The 17,660-nt window shown below is 25.6% G+C and overlaps 3 protein-coding genes across 8 annotated transcripts; 2 read left to right on the top strand and 1 right to left on the bottom strand.

Moving 5' to 3' along the window:
- Positions 1–215: 215 nt before the first annotated feature.
- On the top strand, positions 216–6,312 carry LOC129608917 (UDP-glucose:glycoprotein glucosyltransferase). The gene is made up of 16 exons (XM_055520714.1): positions 216–658; positions 718–1,145; positions 1,206–1,372; positions 1,435–1,630; positions 1,694–1,907; positions 1,972–2,189; positions 2,259–2,474; positions 2,537–2,907; positions 2,973–3,240; positions 3,307–3,730; positions 3,797–4,088; positions 4,139–4,259; positions 4,315–4,628; positions 4,902–5,193; positions 5,265–5,498; positions 5,602–6,312. Exons 1-16 carry the CDS (start codon positions 442–444, stop codon positions 6,217–6,219), a joined length of 4,590 nt encoding a protein of 1,529 aa, XP_055376689.1. The 5' UTR covers positions 216–441; the 3' UTR covers positions 6,220–6,312.
- Positions 6,313–6,421: 109 nt separating this feature from the next.
- Positions 6,422–12,207, bottom strand: LOC129608918 (arginine/serine-rich coiled-coil protein 2-like). 6 transcript variants are annotated; one of them, XM_055520720.1, is made up of 5 exons: positions 9,695–9,983; positions 8,963–8,988; positions 8,722–8,883; positions 7,929–8,084; positions 6,422–7,814 (listed from the first exon to the last, which is right to left on the bottom strand). In XM_055520720.1, the coding sequence occupies exons 3-5, from the start codon at positions 8,752–8,754 to the stop codon at positions 6,549–6,551; spliced, it is 1,455 nt and encodes a 484-aa protein (XP_055376695.1). In that variant the 5' UTR covers positions 8,755–8,883; positions 8,963–8,988; positions 9,695–9,983; the 3' UTR covers positions 6,422–6,548. The 6 variants fall into 6 exon arrangements, with proteins under 6 accessions (XP_055376695.1, XP_055376690.1, XP_055376691.1 ...); XM_055520715.1 differs by lacking the exons at positions 8,722–8,883; positions 8,963–8,988; positions 9,695–9,983 and adding exons at positions 10,654–10,824; positions 12,068–12,207; XM_055520716.1 differs by lacking the exons at positions 8,722–8,883; positions 8,963–8,988; positions 9,695–9,983 and adding exons at positions 10,654–10,839; positions 12,068–12,204.
- A 4,521-nt stretch (positions 12,208–16,728) lies between these two features.
- On the top strand, positions 16,729–17,417 carry LOC129609288 (leucokinin). Its single transcript, XM_055521220.1, has one exon. The coding sequence runs from the start codon at positions 16,789–16,791 to the stop codon at positions 17,335–17,337; it is 549 nt and encodes a 182-aa protein (XP_055377195.1). The 5' UTR covers positions 16,729–16,788; the 3' UTR covers positions 17,338–17,417.
- Positions 17,418–17,660: the final 243 nt, after the last annotated feature.

The raw sequence follows: 17,660 nt of genomic DNA, 5'->3' as shown, positions 1-17,660 counted from the left end.
CTTATAATTGGAAATTCTAAAATATAAAATATGTAAATTATTTTATTTTAGAATTTTTTTTGTAATAACAGAGAAATTATAAAGACACTGTTTAATGTTTTAAGCCCAATAAACTAATTCTATATAAAACACTTAATATTATTCACAAAACGTCAATTTTGACACATTGCGTGAAATGATGTGAAGTTTTTTTTTTATTAGATTCGTAGCCCGGGCAGTAGTTGTCTTTTCAAATCGATAATTTAATTGTAATTACGTGTAACAAAATAGTTTTGTTATCTGGCATGAAAACTTGCCTAAAATTTAATGAAAAATTAAATACCAACAATGAATTCTAATAGATAAGGATAAAATAACTTAGTAAAATATTTTATATCTATAAGTAAAGAAACATTAAATATTTAGGAAGTAAAAACAAGTAAATCAATTTTTTATAAAGTCATGTTAGGTTTATTATTTTTGGTATTTTTAATAAATTCATCGAATTTTGATGTCTATTCTCTTAAAACATTTCCAATAACAACATTAATTAATGCCAAATGGAAACAAACGCCGATTTATTTAGAAATTGCTGAATATTTATCAGATGAAAATCCTAGCTATTATTGGGATTTTGTTGAACGTTTGGGGGATTTGGAAACATCATTAGCAAACATTGGTAAATTTTTAAAATAATATTTATTTTTAATATTTTTTTTTATTTACAAATTTTTATAGATACTGATTCTAAATCTTATATAATGGCGATGGGTATTGCAAATAATATTCTGGGGCCGATGCATTCCACTTTACTTAAATTAGCAATATCCATGCATAGTTTAACACCAAGAATACAAACACATTTGCAAATAGCAAATGAATCGCTAAATGTTCGAAACTGTGATAATAACATTTTTTCAACAGTTCGTGGTGTTGTATGTTGTAGCTTTGAAGAGTTAAAATCGAAGTTAAATAATAATGTACCCAATAGTGATAACGAAGAAACGTATTCTTTTGATCATATTTATTCTGGATCTGATAAGAATGCTTTATCAGTAGTTCTGTATGGTGATATTGGATCTGATGAATTTCATGAATATCACAAATTTCTAAAGCAAAAAGCTATTGAAGGTCAAATAAAATATATTAGTCGGCACTATGTTAAAGTGAGCAAAATGATTACATTAATTGTTGAATAAATTGATTAATTTTCAAATACTTTTTAGATAAATAACAATAAGCCCGTGCGTTTGTCTGGTTTTGGGGTTGAGTTGCATTTAAAATCTACAGAATATAAGAGTCAAGATGATTCACCACGTACCCCAGAAGAAAATGTTAAATTTGACGAAGCCACTGAAACTGTTGTAGACGGCTTTGATTTTGAAACCTTAAAGTAAATCTATTACTTCTTTGGCATAATATTTCAATAAATAGTTTTTTTTTTTAAATTTTAAGATCAAGATTTCCCGATCTGGAGAATTCTTTGAATCGCTTACGAAGCAACTTATTAGAAAAAAATGAGGATCTTGCACCACTTAAAGCATGGGAATTCCAAGATCTAGGATTACAAGCAGCTCAACGTGTAGCTGAAATACAGGGAGAAGAATCCTTGCAAATTTTACAGCTTACCGCACAAAATTTCCCGACGCAGGTAGAAGAATCTATATAATATTAGTTATTAAAATCTTACTCTCTTTATTGAATTTTTTTAAAGGCGAAATCTTTATCCGTTCAATCAGTTTCTCAGGGCTTACGAAAAGAAATTAAACATAATATTGAGGTGTTTGGCCGAAGTTTAAATATTCAACCGCCCGATGCGGCGCTATTCGTTAACGGATTGTATTTTGATGTTGATACGTTAGATTTGAGTTCATTAGTAGAAACGTTGCGTTCCGAATTAAGAGTCATTGATAATTTATACAAAAACAGTAATGATTTTTCGTTTAAGTACTTCAATTTGTTTTGATGTTTTTCTTTTTATTTTGTTTTTAGATGTGAGTGGTAAACTTGCGGCAAAATTGTTAGCTCTTGATTTGTCCGGATCGAGTAATAAAGAGTTTGCAATAGATATAAGGGATTCCGCAATATTATGGATAAATGATATAGAGAATGATCCGCAGTATCGAAGATGGCCGTCGAGTGTAACAGATTTATTACGACCTACTTTCCCAGGAATGCTTCGAAATATTAGAAAGAATGTTTTTAATTTAGTAAGGCATTTTTATATTGCAGTTGATTAGTTTTTTTATTTATTATGAAATTTACTTGGTCAATATTAGGTTCTCATAATAGATCCTTTAAAAATTGACTCTAGGAATTTAGTAAAGTTAGCTGAAAGTTTCGTAATTCATTCAGCGCCTGTAAGATTGGGATTGGTATTTGACGATAGAAAATCGGATTCGACAAACGATGACTCTTATAGAGCAATGTTTTGTGCATTTAATTATATAACCCAAAATAAAGATGCAAGGGCTGCAATAAGCTTTTTGACCGACGTAATTATTTTAAAATCGTTAAAATAGTTTTATCATATTTAAATATAAGATTTATTTTGTAGATTTATGCTTCTATTCAAAAAGACAAAGATGTTACATATAAAGAAATTAAATTACAATTGAAGAAATTGTTCAACTCACTATCTTTAGATGATATTGAAGAAATTTTAAGTGAAGACTCTGAATATGATTACGGGCGTAAATTGCATAAAGATTTTGTCCAAAGAATTAATTTTAGAAGCACACCACAGGCTTTAATTAATGGTGTTCCCGTGCAAGAATCATTCTTAAACGTTGATGATTTTGAAGAGGCTATATTCACAGAGGTAATGCAGCAAACACCAATTCTACAGAAGGCAGTTTATAAAGGTGATTTGAGCGATAACGATGTGCTAATTGATTATTTGATGAATCAACCGCATGTTATGCCTAGGTGAATTTAAAATTTAATACCGTTGATAACATGGAGGGAAATAATTTTTGTTTTTACTTGTTTAGATTGAATCAAAGAATTCTTGGCAGCGAAAATGTCAGTTTCTTAGATTTATCTGGTGTGGCTCATGATATTAATCACATAAATACGTTAGCGAAATTAAGTAATAGGGATATGACAGCCACTTTAATGAAAAATTTGAAATATTTTACTGGAAAACCATCAACCAAATCATCCCCCTTTAAGGATGTTCATTTTATGACCGTATGGGTGTTCGCCGATTTGAATACAGGCGAAGGAAAGGAATTACTTCTGAATGCTTTAAAATATATGGTTTGATTTCACGATTATGTTTAGAAATAAATAAATTCTAGTATAAAAAATATATATATATTTTAGACTTCAGTTCGCAATATTCGAGTGGCGTTTATACCCAACGCAGAAGGTGAAATTAGTTATAAAATTAAAAATTTAAATCATTTAGTGTGGGCAGCTTCACAAGCTTTGGATGGTGAAATTGCTACTAGTTTTGCTATTAGATTGCTTGAAAATCAAGTTAGTGATTCCGCCGATGTTATTGTACCAGAAGCAGTCAAAGAAATTTTGCCTTCAACTGATGTTCATATAAAAATGTTGCGCTTTTATGCTCAAAGAGCAATCAATTTAAGTAGCGCTCAAAGGATGGTTATAGTTAATGGAAAAATGTATGGACCGTTGTTAGAGGATGAAAGTTTTGAAACTGATGACTTCGCTTTAATTGAACGTTGTAACAATCTTCAATATATTGATAAATTGAAAAGAGTTTTCATTGCTTCTGAAGAAGGTAGCATTTATAAATATTTAAATTTTAAAACAAATTTAATTTTTTAATAAATTTCTTTCATTTTAGAATTGCAATTAGATAGTGATGTGGTTTTAAAATTATTCTCAAGTTTGACACCAAGGCAATCTAAAAGTCGCTTTACTTTACCATCAGATTTGCAAGAAGCTCACAGTGTTGTAAAGTTAGAACCTAAGAAACCTGATGAACCATATTTTGAAATTGCAGCAGTATTGGATCCTGCCTCGAGAGCAGCTCAAAAAATCGCTTCACATTTAATTTTGTTAAGAAATGTTATCAATTGTAATATGAAAGTTTATTTATGTGCTATAGAACAACACAGTGATATGCCAGTTAAAAAGTAATTTAATCTTTTTTTTTTCAGTCACATAATCATCTTACATTTTTCAGCTTTTATCGATATGTTGTTGAACCAGAAGTGAAATTTAGTCAGGATGGGAAATTAGCTGACGGCCCAGAAGCTCGATTTACAAGTATTCCAGCTAATCCTTTATTGACACAAAATATGCAGGTTAATATTGTTTATTTACCTTATGCATTTTAAGCCATTAATATTTTTTTAATAGGTGCCTGAAAATTGGTTAATTGAACCAGTTAGATCTGTTTATGATTTGGACAATATAAAATTAGTCGATATTGGTGGTCCTGTTCATAGTGAATTTGAATTGGAATATTTGCTGCTGGAAGGTCATTGTTTTGATTCAAATACGGGAGCGCCCCCACGTGGGCTGCAAATGACTTTAGGAACAAAAAGTAATCCCCTGATGGTTGATACAATAGTAATGGCAAATTTAGGGTATTTCCAATTAAAAGCTAATCCTGGAATTTGGGAATTAAGATTACGCGAAGGAAAAAGTGCCGATATATACGATATCAATAGGTATGTATGATACAATTAATTAAAGGTTCAATTATGAATTTCAATTTTCACAAAATAAAAATATTAAATTAGCATATTACGACTTCAAGGAAAAAATTTTAAAACAATAATCAATGTGGTTAAACGTTACGGTTAACATTACGAAATTTTATTTTTGTAGATTGTTTTAAAATTTCATTCGCAAGTAACAATTTAGTACAAATCAAAATTCATAATTTCCCCTAAAATTTTTAAATCTTACTTTATTAAAACCTTTTTTTATCTGATTCCAAGTGCGGAAGGTACAAATACAATTTATCAAAACATATCAACAAAAATCGTTATTAGTTCACTACGGTCACATGTTATTAAATTAAAAGTATCTAAAAAGCCAGAAATGACTAATGTTGACTTACTAAGTGATGATGAGGAAAGTGGCAGTATTTGGAATTCTATAACAAGTTCATTTGGTGGAGGTAAAGAAGCTAGTGGAACGGAAACAATAAATATTTTCTCTGTTGCCTCAGGACATTTATATGAGAGATTGTTGAGAATTATGATGCTCTCACTGTTAAAACATACTAAGGTAATTTTTGGTACTAAAAATAAATAGTTTTGGTAAAAATATAAATTAATAATTTATGATATTAATTCTAGTCTCCAGTGAAATTTTGGTTCCTTAAAAATTATTTATCGCCTCATTTTATTGATTTTCTACCTCATATGGCAAAAAATTACAATTTTGAATATGAATTAGTACAATACAAGTGGCCAAGATGGTTACATCAACAAACTGAAAAGCAAAGAACAATATGGGGCTATAAAATTTTGTTCTTAGATGTACTTTTTCCACTAGATGTTAAGAAAATAATTTTTGTAGATGCAGACGCGGTAATATTTTTTATATATTCTACATAAACATATATAAATTCATATATTCTACATAAAAACAAAAAAAAAAATAATTACTTTTCCATATTTGTATGAATTTTAGATTGTCCGAACAGATATAAAAGAACTAAATGAATTACCTTTAAATGGTGCTCCATACGCTTATACACCATTCTGTGATTCTCGAAAAGAAATGGAAGGGTTCCGTTTTTGGAAACAAGGTTATTGGAAAAGTCATTTAATGGGTCGACGTTATCATATTTCAGCTTTATATGTTGTTGATTTGAAAAAATTTAGACGCATTGCAGCTGGTGATCGTTTACGTGGTCAGTATCAAGCCTTAAGTCCAGATCCAAATAGTTTATCGAATTTGGATCAAGATTTACCCAATAACATGATACATCAAGTAGCTATAAAATCTCTACCAGAAGAATGGTTATGGTGCCAAACATGGTGTAGTGACAGTTCATTTAAAAAAGCAAAAGTTATCGATTTATGTAACAATCCACAGACAAAGGAAGCAAAACTAACAGCAGCTCAAAGAATCGTACCAGAATGGAAAGATTATGATTTAGAAATAAAAAATTTGATTGCAAAAGTAGAAGATACTGAAATGGAAAATCAAGATGCCTATAGTGGTCAAAATAAAATTAATGAAAACGGCGGTGATGAACATACTGAGTTTGAAGTTAACGATGATTTAAGACATAGTGAATTGTGATTTTCTGATTACAAAGTTGATTATAAATAGAATTTTCATTGGAAAAATTTAATAAAAAGAATAACAAACGTTTTTAAATGAAATTTCTAGTCTTTTTACACTTATTTTTTAATTTTATTTCAATTTTTCGAAAGAAATAAAACTGGGGAAAAACCAGACGTCAGAAACAAAATGTTCATTGAGCGAAAATCGGTTAATTTTTTTTTAAATATTTATTTGACACTATGTGCATTTTTATATGCTTAAATCATTTTTAAATATATTTATAGTTTTATCTTTTTTGTTTTAATAAGTAATGCTTAAAACTAATAATAGTTATTTTGTTTGTTTTAGAAATGTTTTGGCGCTGAACCAAAACCTAAACCAACACCACGCATAGTATGTGTTACTTGTCTAGCAACTTCATACTGCTGTTCCATACTAGAAAACATTTCCTCACGTTTTTTAACATTCTCAGGTAAAGGTGCTCCTTCTCCAACATTACTACTAATATCACCACCAATATTACTAATGTTCGTGGTTGTGCCATCCGATTTTGGTTTAATACCCATTAATCTCATAAACTTTGATGCAACTTTGCCATCATTATCTTGCGCAAATGTTGCACCATCCCATTTTTTAGCAGCTGTGTCTTCATTTTTTTTGTGTGACCATAATAACTTACGTTTTTGAACTTGTTCAGCTATTTTTGTGGGATTAACAACATTTGGATTGTAATAACTTGGTATAGCTAATGAAGTTGGTGTTGTTGCTGCAGCTGCTCCAGCTGCCATAGTTATATTATTACTGTTTCCACCAATTGCTTTTGGTAATTCAGAATCTACTTTACTAACTGAGGGGTTTCCTGGTGGTAAATGTAATCCTGAGTGCTGCTGTTGATTATATTGTTCTGCTGAAGAATTGAGGTCTTGCTGATGCTTATATTGCATAAAATATTTATTACCTTGTGGTAAATTATTAGTATTTGATCGATAATCACGATTATCGCGGCTACTTTGTTGGTGTATTTGTGATGCAGATGGGTTTTGTGACAATGACGTCGATATTGATGAAAAATTATTATCTCTTTGTCGTCTTTGATAATCATTACGATATGAATCTGTATTATTTCCACCACCACTTCGTCTTGGTGAATTTGATCTTGAACGGCGAAAACGTTGTTCTTTGTCACGATGTTCTGTCGTTGGTGATTGCCTACGTAATCCACGTTCACCAGGGTTTCCTCTCTCTCGTGAGTTATACGTATTGTGATTATTATTATTGTTATTATTATTGCTATTATTTCCATATTTACGATCTGTTCTTCGATTTTCATCGTAATTTCTATTATCTCTATTAAAATCTCTATAATCTCTAGAATCTTTATAATCTTTATTATTATTAGGATGTCGATTATATTCTTTATTTTCATAATGCATTCGATTTCTTTCTGATTTGTATTCACCACTTTTACGTTCTGATATTGGATCTCTATATCGGTCATCACGTTTATAGTTACTGCTACCGCCGCCACCACCGCCCCTATCTGATTTGTGATTGGGTGAGTAATCTCTATAGGGTTTTTTATCTTTTCTTCTATCATCTGGGGAATGTCTCTACAACAATAAAAATATAAAGCAGTGAATTTTTCTAATTTTTTTTTTTCAATCACCATTTTTATATATTTTTTTTTTTTGTAGAAAATCAAAAACTTATTTAAAATAATGTACCTTACTACGTTCCCGATCTCTATCAGAACGATCTCGTTCCCTATCACGATTTTTTTCTCGATCTCGGTCCTTATCTCTTTCACGATCTCTGTCCCGATTTCGTTCTTTATCATGGCTTTTATTTGAAGAATTATTATCTTTTCTAGAATAAGAATCCTAAAATAAAGTAATTAAATACATATTTTCAATGAATATATTCTTTCGATATTTAAATATTAAAATTATGAGAAATTTACATAGTATTGAAATAAAAAATTATAACAGAAAAGGAAATTAAATTAAATTATTTTTAATCTATAATAATAATAAAATGTTAGTTTTTGATTTTAAAAAAATTTCTTGAGTGTTATGTGAATTTTTTTTTTTATTGAAGAATAAAATTAAAAGTTGTTTTTTAATATTTTATTTTCTAAACATTGTATTATAATTGAAATAAAATGGAACTTGACACTCTTCTTTTAAATTTGAAAAAAAAAAAATCATAACACCAAGTAGTAAGTGGATAAAATTAAATTTCTTAACAAAATTTTTAGTGTTCCCCTAATTCACAAATCAGACTATTTCCCTACATTATTTATTACATTATATATTATTATTCTTTTAAAATTATTATTTTTATTACAATTTCAATCTATTTATTTTATATAATTTATGTGTATAATTTAAATTATAATAATAAACAAAAAAAAAATTTATTTTTTTAATTATTTAATTACAATAATAAAACAAATTATATATATATATTTATATTTATTCTTATTTATGAAGAGTATCAAATTTAAGTTATACTCACGTTTATGGCCCTGCCATGACCCTTTACTTTCATTTCATCTATAATCAACAGGGCTTACAACAACAATAATTATATTTTTTTATTTATACATTTTTTTTTATTTTGGATCATGATGTACAGAACCTTTTACATTATTTTATTTTTAGTTTGCGCAACTTCTATCTACATATATATACATATGCAAGTAATTAATTTAAAGTTATTTTTGCCTTTTCTTAAATTAAATTTTTTTTTCTTTTACCTGTTTGTTGATTTTTAAAACTGGTACTAGTAGAGTAGTGGTAATTGTAGTAATTGTAGTAGATACATAGTAGTAATCAGTGGATTTCAAATTACACATAACAACATAGTGCATTGAGTTAATAAATGTTCTTTTAATTTAATTTTAATAAATTAAAAACAAAAATAATAATAAACAAAAATAAACAAAAAAATATAATACATAGATGAAAGACAATAATATATATAGAGTAGTAAAAATAATTTAGAGCTTCAATTTAATTTAATTATTTCAAAGAGATGGGGAGTAGGCCTGTTTTGCTAAAGTACAATTATTATAAATATTTTAAGAATTCATTTTGAAGTTTTGCGAAAAAATTCATATTTTTTAATACGAATAATAAGTACAGTGAGAAATGACATTTCTCTATCATTTCAATAGAATATTTCAATGTTTATTCTATATAAATAGAAAATAAACAAAAATAGATTTGTATCTATTTCTAGACTTAAAACAAAAATGGATTTGAATCTATTTCTAGACTTAAATATCAGGAAATATGCCGGGTTTTTTTTTTGAAGAGATTGAGCAACACCTAACTCATTTTTTCCTACGAATTATATGAAAACAATTTTCATTAAGCTAATAAAAAATTCTATTTGTAGGTATATAAATATATGTATAATATTTGTAATGTATTAAAATTTTCCAAAATTAATTATTAATTTATTTAAGTATATGAATAAAACTTACTTTTTTAATTATTTTATATATGGATGATCGATTAATGTTTGTATGCAAATGATCATTGCCTCCATGATGTTTGATTAAAATCTCGTTTTTCTTTTTTTTGTATTAAATCTAACACACTTTTTTAATTCATGTTCATTATGCCCATTAGTTGAATGTGTTTTCTGCTTTTTTTAAGTATGTTTCATCTTTACTTAGAAGTAATTAGGAAATTCACATTTTGTTTGAATTTTTTTTTTTTTGGTAACCTCATCAAATATTTGCATCAGAAAAGTATTCTTTTGCATACATACAATTTATTTACTTTATTGCGTACATTTCTTTAAAAATATCCATAATTGATTCTGAAAACTTTTTATTATTACATTGGAAAAGAAAAATGATAAAATTATAAAATTTGAATTTAAATAATATATTAAAATTATAAAATATTATTCATTTTTTTATATACAAAGGAATAACTTTAGTAATTTGAAAAAAAAAAAATTGATTAGAAATTAAAATCTTTAAAATTAAAAAATTTCAAGTTAATCCAATAACTAAGAGACACACCTATTGGCCTTAAATATACTAGTCTTTCTTTAAGATTTCTTGGGGATTTTCAACAGAAATTAAAGATAAGAAAATATTATTAGGTTTGGTTAAAAAAACATTGGTAAACTAATTCGAAAATGACTTTATGTTGAAAAAATGGTATTTTCATCACTTTTTGAATTCTTTCAAATTTCAAAATTGTACTTTAGCATTCCTATTATAAGGAAGAATCCTATACAATCCTACAAAGAAAAAAAAAACCTAGGAAATTTTCTATCCTAATATTTATACTTAATAATTATTGTTACTAGAAAATTAAAAAAAAAAAAAAGAGAAAAAGAAATGAAAAACAATAAAATTAAGCCTATTTTTATAAAAATTGTGTATATTTTCTTAAAAGCTACTTAAATATTACTTATTAAAATTACCTTTTTGCTACCACTATAATTTTCTCTGGTTGCTGATGATGTTGTTGTTGGTGGCGGGGGTGTTTGACTATTCCTTTGGTTTAAAGAATTTCTAACATCATTTTTGGTTGATATTCTATCATTTGTGCTCATATCATTTCCATATTTCGATGATGACAATAATGATGCATCCTAAAGAATTTGCAACTATTCAGAAATAGCAAATTTTGTTATTTTCTTAATATAATATTTTTGTGTAAAATTTTTTTTTTTTGAATTTTTGGTTTCAACATCACCAACAATTAAATGTTTTTTTTTTTTCATTTTCTTTTAGCTGAAATAAAGTAAATGAATTGTATCCTAATTCATAACCTCTAAGTTTTCAAGAAGAAAATCAAGAAAATTTGTAAAAATTTAAGAAAAATATTTTAATAAAATGATGTTTTAAATATATTACATCATATGTTATTAATATATTAATTACATTTCTACTTTTCATATCGGATTAAGGAAATTTATTTTTTTACCATGATAATGAAATCCTATAGTTTAGAAGAGTTTAAACAACCGAGATTTCTTTATTTTATATATATATACATATATATATATATATATATATATATATATATCTACATATATAAAAAAGGGAATATGTATGTTATTTTGCAAGTGCCTATTTTTAGATTTTCGAGTAAATATCATAGGCCTCTAAAAGAAAAACACTTCAGTTTCAAAATAGATCATACTATGCGTATATGCACTATAATTTAGTATTATATTATTGATATAAGAATGAAGCAATAAATTACTCATTTAAAAAAAACTAGTGTACCTATATTATTGTTATATTATTATTAGAAAAGCATAAAATTAGAAAATTATTTAGTTCAAAATTATCAATTCCTTATCCGCATAATGTCAGAATTTTTCAAACTAAAAAATATATTTTGGATTTTTAAGAAAAAAGAACCATTTCTATGGAATGTGTATAATTTATTTATTACTGAAAAGAAAATTGGAATGAGATTGTATTTTAAAATACAAAAATTGAGGTTTATGCGCAGAAATCATTAAAATATTTACTATATGGGAACATTGTAGGACTCCATTTAAAATTCAATACAGAAAAATTTTAAAGTAAAAACATAATTTTACATTTTATACTTTAATTTGAGGATGAAAGTCTTAATTATTTTGATTTCGTTTCGCTATTTTTCTTTTTAACATTCCGGAAACAAAACTTATTAATTAATTTACATGGGGAAAAATCATCGATTTATCATTTTTTGTATCATATTTCATACACATATATAAATGAATGTATGTACATACGCACATATATGTATGTATAATTTTTAAAACGCGTCCATTACATCGTCTAATAGAATTTTTTTTTTGCGATACGAGTTTTTACTAAATAAATTTATTTGCTTACCATCTTTTTATAATTATCTTCTTCGGATGAAGCACTACTATTGCGATCATCGTCACTATTATAATTTAGTAAAGAATCCATCAATTTATTTAAAAAATCAAATAAAATTGTACAGCTTTAATGAAACTGAACTTTTTCCAAAAAAAAAAAAGGAATTGAATGAGATTTCTCAACAATGACATATGTCAAATATGCATAATCTGTCATGCGAATATTACAGATGTCATAAAATATAGTAAATCTACTTTGAGAGTACGTTTTTGAGAGTATTTTTAAACGAGTGTTTACATGTAAAAGTTATCAGCAAGTAAGTTGGTATAAAATTAATTGTCATTTAGCCCAGTGGACTTTTTAAAATATCTTTGGAAGGATAACTTTGTTTTTTTTTTTTTAATAAAAGTATTTAAGATTCATTTTTCTTCTAATTTGTTCAATATGTTAAATTATTTTCTCAAATTACTGATCGCAAAATTTTCTTGTCAATTGAGCAGACAGTGAAATAGAATCTTTTAATACCTCAGTTGATTGCTAAAATTTATATATAACGTTCACAAATGTTACTGATGATTGTAATGTTAACTAGTTTAAGTTAACAAAAAATGTCAAACGAATTGTTAAAATAAATAGGGTCATTAGATCAAATGTATTCTAGACCATTAAACAGAATCGGTGCAGGTTTTTTGTATATGAAACAATAACAGGTTCAAGTGAAAATCGCTCCTTTCTATAAACCATTGATTTGATCCGAAATAATCACTTTGTAAGGAAATATGTGCGTTCATATGTACATAAACTGTATCTCTCATTTTATCAACGAATAAAGTGGAAATTATAAGATAAAATTTGATTTTTAAAAATTTTGCAAAAATTTAAAATACTTTATTGGCATTTATGTTTTACTCAGCCAATAAAGTTTGAGATCCCGTAAAGAGTTTCACGAATGGGTGAGGTTATGTGGTACGTTACTTATTGATTGATGTTATAAATGATACAAAAAAATGCTCATATTTACTTACCATAAATTATTTAAAATACTTTGGTTTAAACGCGTTTTAAATGAATTTTAAGATGCCTTTGTGCAAAAGAGCTTAAAATTTTTTTTTTTTGAGATATTAAAGTGATTTTACACCTAAAAATATTTCGTACATATCTAATCTATACATACATAATTATATTCAAATAAATTCAACAATTTTTAAGCCTTAGTTTGGATATTTTTAGCCTTAGTTTAGAGTGATGTACATATCTGTTAAATTTTGTGGGAAAATAGTATTTCCCATTAAATTTAACAGATATGTACATATATCAGAAAAAAAGTTTAGCTGAAAAGTGAATAAAAAATATTACAGACGATGAGTTAACATGGAAATTGGTATTTGACCTTGAAAATTATGGGAATGCATCATTTTCGTTTTAACAACGCTTAATAATTTTGACGCAAATTTTTTATATTATAAAATATTGATTAATATTATGTAGGCACATATTTTTTTGCTTATTACGTTATTAGGTTTATTTTTGTCTATAACACAATAAACAAAAACAATCATTAAAATCACTGTGCAAATATTCTTAGTAACATAATTGGTAAATTTATTTTATATTGTCACTCTTATATAACTCGTACGATAAATAATACTCCCATACGCATCTGTAAATCTATTTACATAGGTATATAAATTATACGTTCTATATGTGAATTTAAATACGTATATCCTTTATGTTCAAAACTTATATTATCTTAAGAACTTTTATTTATTCTTTTTTTATTTTGATTATTTTTCGGTAATTAAATAATTTTATTTCTCATAATTGTAACACATTTAAATTATACGCTTAATAATTATTTACAAATAAATATGTATATTGCTATATTTATATTGACATATGTACATACATTAAATATAGTATGTATATGTAATATATACATTATATTTATCTTAATAAAATCATAAAATATAACAAGGATAACAAGGATAAGAAGAATTGAATTGAATGAGGCATCATACAATTTACGTCTACAATTTAAAAATATCTTAAATATATTTGTTGTATATCTCCAGTTTTGTATATAATAATGTTTAAAAATGTAAACGATGTCACTTCTTTTTCTTATTCCAGACTCTTTGAAGAAAAAATAAGGATAATACGAGATTTTAAACGTTTTCGGCATAATATTGCAGTATCCTTTAAATTAAATTTAATAGAGGAATAATAATTATGTATGCGTATATGGAGCATACACATATTTTTATATAATATATAGGTACTCGTATATATTAATTCTTATATGTACTCAAAAATATTCTTATATATGTAATTATTTACAGTGATTAGCTTTTATGTGCGACACTGGAATCATTAATTTAATTCTTTAATTTTCTAAAACGGTTTTAACATTTACACAAGTAAAAATATTTATTTCAAATAAAAGAAGTGAATATTTCAAATAAAAAATTCACTGAGAAAAAATTAGTTTTTTTTTATATAAATAAAGTTTTTTAATATTACTTTTGAATCGAAATATTTTTAGAGTTGCATTAACGATTACTGTGCTAGAATGTTATAAGATGTGTGTTAGAATGTTATAAAAAATAATTGGAGTAAGTTTATTTAACAAATCAATTGGTTTTCAACTAGAATTTAAAATTACTAAAATTATAACCTTTAAATTTTTTTCAGAAATTATAGGTATATTTTATAAATTTAGAACTATAGGGTATGTTTTCACTTGTTATATATGTTTTTCACTTGTTCACATTTGGAAAGCATACCGAATCGTTTAAACTCATAATTTTGTACAATTAATAGACGCTACTTCTTAATAGATCCGCAAGAAACTCTTGATACTAACTAAAATGCAGGACTGCCAACATCGCTTTGTTGAAAAGAATATTTTCACTTGTTACAGATATTGTTTACCCGTTTACATTTGGAAAGCATACCGAATTGTTTATATTCATAATTTTGTACGACTCATAGACGCTAGTTATATACAGACTCGCACAAAGCTCTTGACACTAAAAAGCGGGACTGACTGCAAACATCGATTTGTTTGAAAAGAATATACTTTTGGCAATATTTGTTGAATCAGGGCAATTAATTAATGCCAAATTAATTGATTAATTTTTGTGGAACTTCATTTCAATACAATTAAAATTTAATGACAGAGTTATAACATCATTAATATTTTTAAAAACCATCATCTTTTTTTTTTCTCTGTGTTAATATTTAAAAATGATAAATATTTACTTTAGCATAACAGTTAAATGCTTTTATGTACACATAAATATAATTGAAAAAATATAAGTGTAGGAAAATATGTTTTTTTATCATTTTGAAATATGCACGTGATTAAAAAATTAAAATTATTAATAAAAAAAAATAAATGAAAAAAAAAATAATTTTTATTAGGACTCCTTCAAGATAGCAAACAAATTATTGCTGTATAAAAGCAATGAAAAATTTCAATTTAAATATCATTTTCTTGCTATAATCCCAAGTGTTAACAAGTGAACATTAATTTAATAATAAAATAAAATAATAATTATTAAGAAGTATTAAAAGTGAATTTGTAATTAAAAGGCTATATGAACATATTTTATATTTAATATTGAAATAAAATAAAAAAAAAATATTTTGGTATTCAGTTAAAATACAAGAAGCAGAAGAAGAAGAAGAAGTAAGAATTAAAGCATTAAAACTTTTAATTATTATTAAATTAAATAATTAATATTGAATAATATGTAATGGTGAATTTTTGTGTCCAAATTTATTGATCCAAGTTTATTGCTTAATATACTTGTAATTTGACAATTTACTATATAACACATTACTAGAGCCTGGTATAGTGATTTAATTAGTTATAGCTGATCTTTTATAACAATAATATATTTGTAATAAAAAAGAAATTTTCCTATATATTGTACTGTAGTCATATCGTATATGCAAATGTCTTATAAAGTGATACTATTGCTTATACCTAGAAACATTTTTTTATCACCTGTACTGAATACTGTAGAAATACTGTACGAATACTGTAGAAAGGTATATTTGAGGTGATTTTTTATCACCTTATAGTAACGCGACTAATGGGTGATTGTGTATAATTGAAATTTGTATTTCAAGCTGCTGAGCTTGATTTTACAATAATTTTTATATGAATACGGTATTAAAAAGGTAAACTAACTGTGGTAAATCTTCGAATCTGTAAAATTTTTCAAATGTCTAATAGCTTTTATAAATATTTCCTTGATAAATTGCAGTTGAAAAATTTTACTCGATAAATTAGTAACTCAGTGGAAACCATATTTGGCATATAATATCAACATTAATAAAATGGTACATCTTCTAGTTTCGAAAATTTTGAATTTATCAGGACATTCCTTAGGTCAGATCTCAACACCGCGATTTTTCAATCGATTTGAAATTTTTTTGAATCCATTGATAATTTATTTTATTCTAACGGAATCACACATGTGATACTTACTGATTTATATTTTATACTAACTCAGTGAATATTGTTGTCTTATAAGCTTTACTATTTTTCTCACAAAATTTTTCTTGTATACAATTTTAAATGTTCTTAATTATTTTTAATATTTTTAATTCTTAAAAATAACATTTATTAAAGATTATTTTTTTATTTTTTACAGATTATTATTTGCTGGCATAAACTCAAATATAATATAAACATTATAGTGTGAAATTATCATTCTATAATGGCGACATCAAAAATATATAATATATTTTTATTATTTAGTTTTATTTCTATACAATATGTATACAGTACACCATTTCCAAATACATGTGAAGATCAATTAATTAGTTATCGAAAATTTATTTTAACAGCTGTATTAAATTTTGAAGATATATGTGATGCAACTATTTATCAAGAAAATCAAGATCAACATAATAATGGTTTTTCATCTAATAATGGTCAAATAAGTACTGCAGCTATTAGATCTGATGATATACGTAATAGACCAGAAGTATGGGCATTCTTTCGTATGTTAATGGCACAATTTAAAGATTCTGAATTTATAAATATTTTAAAGGATGCAATTATTGAAAAATGTAAAGAAAAATCACAAAATGATAAACGTGATGGTGTTGTTATTGGTAAAAAACAACGTTTTCATTCATGGGGCGGTAAAAGAGCTAACAATAATAATAATTTATCTCAAGATACACTATATAATTCTAATATGGGTATTAGAAATGGTTTTGGTAATAATTTAGAAGCAACAAAATTTGGATGGAATAATTGAAAAAATAATTGCAAAAAAATGTTCAATTATAAAATTTTAATATCATAAAACAAATATTTTTGAATTTGAATATAAATGAAATAAAAGGGCTGGAAAAATTTTATTCATTATAGAATATACATATATATACTTATAGATATATATACATTAATAAAAGTAATAAAATCAAATAAATAATGTAAATACATAAAAAAAAATTATTGCAAAATTTTTAAATATATCAAAATTATTATATTGTATGTATGTGTTTAATATATCATTACAATATGTATTTAAAAAAAAAAAAACAAATATTAAAAATAATATTGCAAATCATTTTAAAA

Source organism: Condylostylus longicornis, unplaced genomic scaffold (assembly GCF_029603195.1).
Source record: "Condylostylus longicornis isolate FDR11 unplaced genomic scaffold, ASM2960319v2 ptg000038l, whole genome shotgun sequence".
Classification (NCBI taxonomy): Eukaryota; Metazoa; Arthropoda; class Insecta; order Diptera; family Dolichopodidae; genus Condylostylus; species Condylostylus longicornis.
The sequence above is the reverse complement of the archived record's forward strand: the minus strand, read 5'-3'. Positions and strand labels throughout refer to the sequence as shown.